Source organism: Mesoplodon bidens (assembly GCF_964165515.1).
Source record: "Mesoplodon bidens genome assembly, chromosome: 5".
NCBI classification, from domain to species: domain Eukaryota; kingdom Metazoa; phylum Chordata; class Mammalia; order Artiodactyla; family Ziphiidae; genus Mesoplodon; species Mesoplodon bidens.
In genome coordinates this window covers 9,714,772-9,725,595 of record NC_138161.1, presented here as the reverse complement: position 1 = coordinate 9,725,595, position 10,824 = coordinate 9,714,772, and the positions used below count along the sequence as shown (strand labels likewise).

The window sequence follows — 10,824 nt, the reverse complement described above, 5'->3', positions numbered from 1 at the left end:
AACAAAAAACCCGAATAGCCCTATATCTTTACAATAGAGTTCCAGGGCTTCCCGGTGGCGCAGTGGTTGAGAATCTGCCTGCCAATGCAGGGGACACGGGTTCGAGCCCTGGTCTGGGAAGATCCCACATGCCGCGGAGCAACTGGGCCCGTGAGCCACAACGACTGAGCCTGCGCATCTGGAGCCTGTGCTCCCCAACAAGAGAGGCCGTGACAGTGAGAGGCCCGTGCACCGCGATGAAGAGTGGCCCCCGCTTGCCACAACTAGAGAAAGCCCTCACACAGAAACGAAGACCCAACACAGCAATAAATAAATAAATTCATTTTAAAAAAAATAGAGTTCCAAATAATCTTTAGGAGAAAAAAGAAAATACAGGGTGAGCCCCAGCAGGTGCCCACCTTCCTGACCTCACCTGTTGACTTGATGGAGAAAGTGGAGTCAGGGTGACAGACACAGGCAGTTCAGCCAACCTGTGCTTGGGTAGAGCTGAGTCATAATGAGATCGTAGCTCTCCATAAATCTAAAAGTCACTAATCAAACACACTCAGATCAAATGCACTCAGATTACACTAAAGAAGGTGGGTGGGAGAGTTCTAATTGCTTGTCCACACCGTGACACACCTTTGGAGATGCATTTTCAGTTGAACTTTATGGACACAAATTTCACTTAGAGAAAAAAATGCATATATGCATCCTCCTTGGACAAACCTAAAATGCACACACTTAGCACCCGAAGGAGTTGAGTAAGATGAATAAAAACATTCCGGTAAGAGGCTTCACCCACAATGAGAGTTTCATAAACATTCTCTCCCACTTGGGGGCGCACACAGCTAGGATCCCACACAGCTAGGTACCCTGCCCACACCAGTAAATCTGTTCTTGGGACCTTTTTTCTCTCATTCCTCTCTTGAGTTTCTCTTAAGCAAGGAATGGGATCTATGTCCTGAGAAGCAGTTACCGTGTCGAAATAGTTTCACTGTAGTCAAGGAAAAAGCGAACATCCTCATTTTGCAGTGGATGACAGACGCACGCCCAAGAAAATTGCTCAGCACTTGTTTTTCTCCTTTTGGGGCTCTCCTACAATAGTTTCTTCAATCCAACTGCAAGGAATCTCTAGACCCTATCGACCCGTCACCGTCCCCTTTTGCTTTAGGGCAACAACGTCTCGACCCCGCAGACCACAGCTTGGCTCAAGAGGCGGGATCAAAAGAGGGCGCATCGCGGGGAGGGGGCGGACCCGGGAATGGGGCGTTACGAAACCTTCAGGAACAGACGGCCCCTCCTCGGAGGGGAGGGACCGAGGACCGGAGCCTAGTTCTCTGCAAGTCACAGCGCTGGATCCTAGAACACAGCTCTTCCTGGCTTCTCTGACTGTGGCCGGGCCTCCGCAGCGCGCTCCGCCCGTGGCCCACGGCCCGGTTCGCTCTTCATCCAACCGCCCCGCGCGCCCGGCACCCGGCCATGCCGTCCTACACCCGCGTGGCGCTGGTCACCGGGGCCAACAAGGGCATCGGCTTCGCCATCGCGCGCGACCTGTGCCGGCAGTTCCCGGGGGACGTGATGCTCACGGCGCGGGACGTGGAGCGGGGCCGGGCGGCCGTGCAGCAGCTGCAGGCCGAGGGCCTGAGCCCGCGCTTCCACCAGCTGGACATCGACGACCTGCAGAGCATCCGCGCCCTGCGCGCCTTCCTGCGCAAGGAGTACGGGGGGCTCAACGTGCTGGTCAACAACGCGGGCATCGCCTTCAAGAGTAGGTGTGGGGGGCGGGAGGTCCCCGGGCGCTCCGAGGGTGCGAGACAGTGAGCCGCATACGCCCCCTACCCGCCCACTTAAGTTATGGAAGGCAGAGCTCGCCCCTCGGGATGCACTCAGCTCTCGCCTCCCACGGCTGGTTCTCGCTTCCCACGGAGTCGCGGGAGCGGTTCGTTTAGCTCAAGACCCGCCCAGACGCCGGGCACAGTGCGCCCCGCCCGCCTACCGGCCTGTGCGGGCCCGAGCACGCCAGGGCTCGGACCCTCCCAGAACAGACAGCTGCTGAGGTTTGCAAGAGAATCGGTCTCCTGGGAGGGGACCACGCCCTGCTAAGCTCATCAGCTTTCGAATGCCAGAAACATTTTCTCTGCGAAGGGTCTCCAAACTCACTTTGGGCTTTCACTTTCCTTGAAAGGGCGCATTCATAGATACGAGGAGGCATCTGCTCGGGACAGGAAGTGGGTCTCGGGAGCACGATTAGTGCGCACGTGCACGCGCTAGTGGACTTGAGAGAGCTTTAATGGAGCTTTTTAATGGAGAGCTTTGATAGGCTCTGGCAAAAAGGAAGCGAGCGTGGTTCCCACCCCCAGGGAAGCTTTGTTTGTTATCAAACATATATAAGTGTGGTCTGAAGTAGCACCTTCCTTTGGGGCCGGGGGTCGGGGCGCGGGAGGGAGGAGATCAAGGAGACTACTTACTCTTATTATTCGAGTAAGAAAGTTATCGATCTGCCATGTGCTGTGGGTAGAAATAAACAGGCCAGCCTCACAACCTAGTGGGGAAGAGAAATCCAAGAGGCAGAGCGGATGAAAACGAAGCATTGTGAAGCGTTAAATCTTCATCCCCCTGGCCTTGGGCCCTCGGCAGCGCCCTGCACCTGCAACTCGGTCTGCGGGCTTTCTGGGAGCGCAGGCGGGGGCGGGGGCGGGGGGCGACTGACAGCCCCCGGAGCCGACGGCTGGGGCATTGGTGGATAAATACCCGGCTTCCTGGAGGACATACGGAGGAACACTGACTTCAGCTGGAAGCTCTTGCCCCCAGAGTGTGGGCTGTCGGCCAGCAGCGCCTGCCCCCTTGGACACTCGCTGGAATCGCAGAATCTCCAGCCCCGCCACCACACGTGCTGCATTATAATCTGCATTTTAACAGAATCCCCAGGGGCCTCCTATGCCCATCCAAGACTGCGAACTTTGATCACTGCTGCTCAGAGTGTGGCTCGCAGACCAGTAGCTGTGGCGTCACCTGGGAACTGGTTAGAAATGCAAATTTTGGAGCCTCACCCCGGACCTTCAGGATCCCAAACTCTGGGGGCGGGGCCCAGAATGCTGTGTTCTAACAGGCCCCGCAGTTGCTTCCCACACACGCTCCAAATTTGAGAACCACGGATCTCGTGGTTTAAAAATTGTTTTAAAGGTAGCTTGTTTGGGGGACTTTGGGGGACTTACCTGGTGGCGCTGTGGTTAAGAATCCACCTCCCAATGCAGGGGACACGGGTTCGAGCCCTGGTCCGGGAAGATCCCACATGCCATGGAGCAACTAAGCCCGTGCGCCACAACTATCGAGCCTGCGCTCTAGAGCCCCCCCGCCGAGCCCGTGCTCCGCAACAAAAGAAGCCGCCCCAATGAGAAGCCCGCGCACCGAACGGAAGAGTAGCCCCTGGTCTCTGCAACTAGAGAAAGCCCTCCCGCAGCAACGAAGACCCAATACAGCCAAAAATCAATAAATTTATTTTTTTAAAGTTAGCTGGTTTTGTCTTTCATTAGAGATAAGATCCACTTTGTCTTATGAATTTCAGGAGGAAATGCATGACTTTGTTTCCTTCTCTTTTTTGAAAGTTGATGATCCGACACCGTTTGACATTCAAGCTGAGATGACACTGAAGACAAACTTTTTTGCCACGAGAAATGTCTGCAGGGAATTACTGCCGATAGTGAAACCTCATGGTAAGTCCAGCTTTGTGGACTGTCAGGTTGTCTCCCCTCGGCAAGGCGACCCACCCCCTGGGGTGGTGGCCGGGGGGGCTGTCCCCCAGGAATCACCCAGGGGTGCTATTTCTCTGTAGGGGGAAAAATAGAAAAGTGCATTATTTTCTCATAGTATCTGGCCCCTCATCCGAACATTTCAGCTTTATTGAAAGATATGTATATCCCACTCCAAGTTTATGGAAGAATTAATTCCCTTTTCCTCCAGAACTTGTATGTTTGTATGCATGCAGGCATGAGTGAACTTAGGCGTGTACAGATGCATGTATGTTTAGATACCTGATTCATTTGAAGTTTATCCTTGTGTAGGAAGGAGATGGATCTAAACGTACCATTTTCATATGGCTACCCAGTTGTTCCCTCAACATTTATGAAAAGTTCATTTTCTCCCCCACCTCTAAAAAGAAAGATGTGTATGATACATGGTGATGCTCTTGGGTCCCACGTCATGAACTGAATCCTAGAAGGATAAGGTGTTTCAAGTCCCCAAAGGCCTCTTGCCTTTGAGCAACTTCAGTGAGACAGACCTTCTCAATTCCCCAAGGTGGCCGGGCCTCACCCAGTTCACCTGGAGCTTGGGGAAAGTGTCTGTTCTCTCATTACTATGAATTTTCCTCTATTCCTTTCTTCTTGCACCAACCTTTGCCAAGCTGGTTCAGAGCATCCAAAAGAAACTTTTCTTTATTAGGAAATATCTTTCCCACACTTTCAAGTATTCAATGAATAACTTTTATTACTTTTCCCACAAACATTTATTGAGCGCCTACCATAATCCAGGCATTACTCTGGTGCTGGGAATACAGTGGTGAGTATTGTGGGCATAGACAGTCCTGTCCATGGAGCACAGAGTCCAGCAGGGAAGACCACTGCTGACAAACAACCCTAGCTGTGTAAATTACAACTGGGCTGGGAGGTGGGGAGAGAAGCCTTGCTTCCCTGAGGATTTTCTTTCCCAAGAAATCAACTGTGATTCTTAGGAAGAAGAACTCTGTGATTCTTACTAGAAACATGCTTTTCTTAATTTAACATTTTGAAGAAAGATCATCTCCAGTGCAAAAATATTTAAATTTATAAAGATGCATGGTAAGGGTTCCACCTGTCTGCCCCTCCCCATTCTCCACAGGTGATTCTTGTTACTGGTTTCTTAGTGGGATGGGATCATAGAAAGCTCACAGGTAGAGTTTCAGGTACTGGCTCAAAGAAGCATTGGGTCCAGGGGCATGGAGTTGGTGAGTGTCCAGGGTCAAGGGGATGGAATTTTTAAATGCAAATCTAGGCAAAAATAAATGTATATATATATATAATATATATATATATTATATGTATATTATACATATATATTATATATATATATTTGCTTCCCTTTATACAAAAAAAAGGACATTAAGTATAACGTTTGCCACCTTGCTTACTATATCTGGGGCCCTTATTCTTTTTTACAGCTGCATAGTATTCCATTGTAGCTGTGTCTTTTACCAAGTATCATGAAATCTTCTTCCTATGGATTTTAGAATCATAGAATTTGAAAGCTGCAAAGTATTGAAAAAAACTTACATTTTAAAGTACATTTATGGTATCTGTCTACACCTTCACTTTATAGAGAAGGAAACTGAGCCCCAGAGAAGTGAATACATCCAGGTAGTAATAGAGCTGGAAACAGTATCCCAGTTTCCTAACTTCACCCCTCAATCAAACCAGGATAATTAGTTCTAGTTAGGGAAGGATTATAGCGCCAAATGATTGTGAACCAACCATTTTGAAAGGTAAGTGAAGTCTTTGGGGAGGGTGGGGCTCAGGGACCAACCCAGTGCTGGTGAGTCACTGTCTTTAACCAGTTTTCTGTTACAGTAATTCCCAAAGCGGGAATCTTTGGTTTGCAACACACTGAGAACAGTGGTGACTTTTCAATAAACGTCACCCTGGAGGGCAAAACGCTGAGCATCACTGCCCCTTGGTTTGTAGGGAGTCACTTTGTCCACATTCAAAGCTGATTTAAAATCCACTCTTTATTTAGCTTTATAATATCACTTTAAAGAAAGTTATCCCGCTTGCTTATTGGTTCAAGATTGAGTGAATAGGTTAAGCAACTGTTAAGCCACTAGGGGGAGCTACTTGCCCACTCTTGCCGGAACGCGGTAGGGGTTATTTCCGGACCGGGGAGCCACCTGGACCTCAGCAAAGAGTGGTGGTGATGGTGTGGGCTGAGCCCTTTTCAGGGCTGATTGGGCTCATTTAGCTGTTGCAACTGTCACCCCTTGGCCTCTCCCCCGGGGGTGTGCCTTCAGATCAAAGAGGACGCCTCTTCCTCTTAGGAAGTTTTTTATTTCCATCGAAGGCATAGAGTAGCTCCTGTAATTTGTTTTTTCTTTTCTTTCCTCCCTTCCCGTTTGAATTTAATTCCTTGTAGCAGCCAAGCGTTTGAGTACAAAGCTGCTTAGCAAGCAATGAAGAGCATAACTTCAGCAAAGCAGAATTCCTGGCCAAAACATTGAAGTGAATCTAATCATAAAAAAAAAAAAAAAATCATGCCAATCCAAACTGGGGGAAATACTATAAAATAATGGCTTAGAGTCTTTAAAAAGATCACTGTCAACTGCTCTAGTCTAAATAGACTAAAGAGATAGGACAACTAAATGCAATCCATTTATCCCTCCAGGGTCCATGCAATCCATTGGACCCAGGATAAAAACAAACAAAAAACCTATAAAGGAGGATTATTGAGACAATTAGGGACGTTTGAATATGGACTATAGTTTAGATAATAGTATTGTACCATGATTAACGTGATCCCATTTGCGGTTACGGAAGGGAATGCCCTTCTGTATACTACAGTGTTTTAAGGTGAAGGTTTATGGTATCTGTCTACAATTAAGAGAAAGAGAATGCAAATGTGGCAAAATGTTAACAATTGGTGAACTCAGCTGAAGGGTATATATATGGGTGTTTATTAAACCATTCTTGCAACTTCTCTGTAGGTTGCAAAGTTTTTCAAAGTTAAAAGTTGGGAAAGAAATATGTTATTACCAGAGACAGACAGAGAGAAGGAAGGGAGGAAAGAATACACTGAAGAGTCTTGGGTCCCTGCGGGCTATGTGAGATGCTTATGTACAAAGACAGAGTGCGCGCATCTCCGTATGGGGCTGGGCCCCCAAGAATCTCCCAGCATGTACACACCCCACCAACAAATGTGTACCTGTGGTGAAGGCCACTCAGAAAATGAAATAAAATCCAGTTATCCTGTCGGATGCAAAGAATATGGATTCAGGATAATATGTGAGAAAAGAACCCCCCAAATTTGGTGCTTTTTGATGTTTGATAAAGTGTGTAAATTCACACGTTCACTGGTTTGGGGATTTCTATCAATGCTTCAAATTATTTTCTAGGTTTTGGCCTTCATATTTTATTTTATGGACAGATCTGTCTCATCAGTAGCTGTGAATCATTGCTAATATGAATATTAACTCACTAATTATATTTAATTATTTGTTAACTATGGGCTAAAAAAAGCAATGAAAATCAAAACTGGGATGGAGAATCAACCCATTCCACATGTGAAAGTATCCACCATTAAGGATAGACAAGGGTCATTGGCAAGGGATTGCTTAAACCTGATTTTGGCACTCAGGGGTACAGAGGTGGCCCCAGGACCCTAGGAAATAATCTAAGGGTGAGGGTGCTGTCCCCTGGAAAACAAGTGCACAAGTACCTGGAAATGTGTGTGTGTGTGTAGGAGGGTGTGTTTTATAAAACTACCTGGTGATTCTACTACAGACCTACCTTCTGCTCACCTAATGAGTCACTGCTCTTTAGCCCCTGATAATGACAGAAATGTGTTCTTCCTTTTGGGAGAACAAGGGACAAAAAGTTCAAACCCACTGGTGCATTCCTGAGGCATTTTTGAATGCCTTTGGAGGTTTTTTTTCAATGCCTTCTAGAATTTTTTTTTTTTTAAGGGCTTCAAATGCTTGGCTTTTTATTTATTTATTTATTAGATTTTTTTTTTTTTTTTTTTTTTTTGCGGTACGCGGGCCTCTCACTGTTGTGGCCTCTCCCGTTGCGGAGCACGGGCTCCAGACGCGCAGGCTCAGCGGCCATGGCTCACGGGCCCAGCCGCTCCGCGGCATGTGGGATCTTTGCGGACCGGGGCACGAACCCGTGTCCCCTGCGTCAGCAGGCGGACTCTCAACCACTGCGCCACCAGGGAAGCCCTAGAATCATTTTTTAAATCAGCAAGTACACCTGCCCCATGACTCAATCATGTTTGTCAGTAGTCAACCAACGATTGTTTATTTGTGACATGCTTCTATATTTTTCTTATTCTGTTTCAGGCAGAGTGGTGAATGTCAGTAGTTTACAGGGTTGCAAAGCCCTTGAAAATTGCAGTGAAGATCTGCAGGAGAAGTTCCGATGTAAGACACTCACAGAGGAAGACCTGGTGGAGCTCATGAAAAAGTTCGTGGATGACACAAAAAATGAGGTGCATGAGAGGGAGGGCTGGCCCAACTCTGCGTATGGGGTGTCCAAACTGGGGGTCACGGTCTTATCGAGAATCCTGGCCCAGCGTCTGGATGAGAAGAGACAAGCGGACAGGATTCTGCTGAACGCATGCTGCCCCGGGTGGGTGAAGACGGACATGGTGGGGGCTCTCGGCTCCAGGACCGTGGAGGAGGGGGCTGAGACTCCCGTCTACTTGGCCCTCCTGCCTCCAGATGCCACCGAGCCTCACGGGCAGCTAGTCCGGGACAAAGTCGTCCAAAACTGGTGAATGTCTGCTTGGGCACTTGGGGCTTAATAAATGTTTGGGAAATGAATGAATTCTGGTGTTGTAGTCCGATTCTGTTTCTGTCCTTGCGGGGCGCCGATGAGAAAGTATCTAGTTCTGGGACTTCCCTGGTGGTGCAGTGGTTAACAATCTGCCTGCCAATGCAGGGGACACGGGTTCGAGCCCTGGTCCGGGAAGATCCCACATGCCGCGGAGCAACTAAGCCCCTGCGCCACAACTACTGAAGCCCGCACACCTAGAGCCCGTGCTCTGCAACGAGAAGCCACCGCAATGAGAAGCCCGTGCAACGCAACGAAGTGTAGCCCCTGCTCGCCGCAACTAGAGAAAGCGCGCACACAGCAACGAAGACCCAACGCAGCCAAAAATAAATAAATAAATTTATTTTAAAAAAAAAAAAGGAAAGTGTCTAGTTCTGGAATGGAGCTGAGCAATTTTGCTCTGCCCAAGCTCTAGCCTGAGAGGGAGATGCACATAGTCCAGTGGTTCTCAAATATTAGAGGGTAGCCAAATCACTTGGAGGGTGTGTTTAAACATTGCCTGGAATTGGGGCCCAAGAGTGGGCATTTCTATCAAGTTCCCAGGTGCTGCTTGTATTGGGATGGCACTTAGAGAACCACTAGCCTCCTGAGAGGTCCCAGGGCTGCAGAGCGGGTCCCATCCACGTTCCAGGTGTCCCTTGCTGTTTCCAGGTTGTCGACTCTATAAGGATGGTGATTTACCCTGTTTCCTTAGTTCTGCAACCCTGCTTTATATCTCTTTCTGTTTTCCTACATTTGACTACATTGAACTTGGTTCTTACACTTATGAAGTTGTGTGGCTTGAGGCACTCGGGAGGAATGTCCTTATTTTGTTGGGTTAAGGTTTCTTCCGTAATAGGTTTTCCGTTTGGGTTTTGCATCCTGTGTTCTTCCCAGAACGTTTGCAAGGTTGCCCTACCACTCTTCATCTAGTTCATGCCTGGGCAACTTTGTCCAGACCATCTCTTTGCTCCGACACATGCAGGTATTTTCTCCTTAACCTATTCTGCTCCCCTGTAAGGTACAGCCCAGGGTGGTTCTTCAGATGCCCCTCCCTGGGCCCCTTTTGCGGTCTCTCTGACAACAGGCAACTCCACTGCTTTCAAATGAGATTGGTTTTGCAACCAGCCTCCTGCGTCCTGGTTATACCCTGCAGAAAAAAGACCTGGCGACCAAAGGATCTTACGAAAGACAAGAAATATACTTGCAAGGAAAGTTCGCTAGGGAGTCAAGACTTCAGAAGGAATGGGTAGCCAAACAACAAAAATGCAACAGGTGCACGATGCACAAAATACAAAGGAAAGAAACCACAGATTTACCAAGTTGTGATGGGCTGTTCACAGTGGGAAACAGCAATTTTGTCACTCGATTATGACCACAAGGGTCACGTCGTATCTCCTGACAACAGCACTGCAGAAATAAGGGGTAATGGTGTTTTTCATTTGGAGATCAGTGAAGTATGGAAGTGCTGAAGGTTTCACTTATTTGGGGGACCAGGACTACACAAGTGACGCTAGTATTTCTGGTCTATAACAGGGTGCATATTATTACCCTCAACTCTCTGACTTGCGATGGCAGCCTTGCAAAGTGCCTCTTCAGCTCTCACAACCCTCACATCATTTTTCCATCCACTTAGGGTACAGGGAAGTCTGAACCCCACCCAGACTGCACCTCACTTCCTCTAGCCATCTCCATATTGCCTGATTAAATCCCGCACGCTCTTATATTCGTCTCAGACCATAGCTCCTAAGACATTTTAATGACTTCTTGCCTGGTTCTACAAACATCTTAATGGCTTTCTATAAGTTTCCTGAATACCTTTCATACTCTGGACTTCTGCAGCCAGGCTCCAGACTCCTGTCAATGACGGGCAGAAGCCCGGGGACCGTGGAGCTCTTTCAGGCTCTGCCTGGTGGCGTCACAGACAGGAAATGTATGAGTCAACAGGCCAATTCCTTTGATCTCTTCTCCCTTTTTTGTCTCTAGCCGTATCCCACCTTGACATTTTTTGGATCAGCATGTAGCCCACTGAGAAGACCCCTAATTGTAAACTGCTGATCAGAATGGAATTTCTCATTTTTATGGAAAGGTCACTGGGGGCTCTTATTCGATGGTCTGCCCAGCACCCTCTTCCCAAGAATTATCTCCTGGACCCATCCCCCACTGCTCTTTCCCCATGTTTGCGGCTGCAGCAGCTGCAAGATGACTCTGTCCTGTTAGCCTCTGTTGACTGCTCCAGCTGTAGACCCTTCCTCTGAAGAGCAGGGCCAGCTGGACTGAATCAGGGGAC

The 10,824-nt window shown here is 48.4% G+C and overlaps 1 protein-coding gene across 1 annotated transcript; it reads left to right on the top strand.

Annotated features, from left to right (window-relative positions):
• Positions 1 to 822: 822 nt before the first annotated feature.
• On the top strand, positions 823 to 8,549 carry LOC308617546 (carbonyl reductase [NADPH] 3). The gene is made up of 3 exons (XM_081234734.1): positions 823 to 1,750; positions 3,588 to 3,695; positions 8,063 to 8,549. Exons 1-3 carry the CDS (start codon positions 1,462 to 1,464, stop codon positions 8,497 to 8,499), a joined length of 834 nt encoding a protein of 277 aa, XP_081090860.1. The 5' UTR covers positions 823 to 1,461; the 3' UTR covers positions 8,500 to 8,549.
• Positions 8,550 to 10,824: the final 2,275 nt, after the last annotated feature.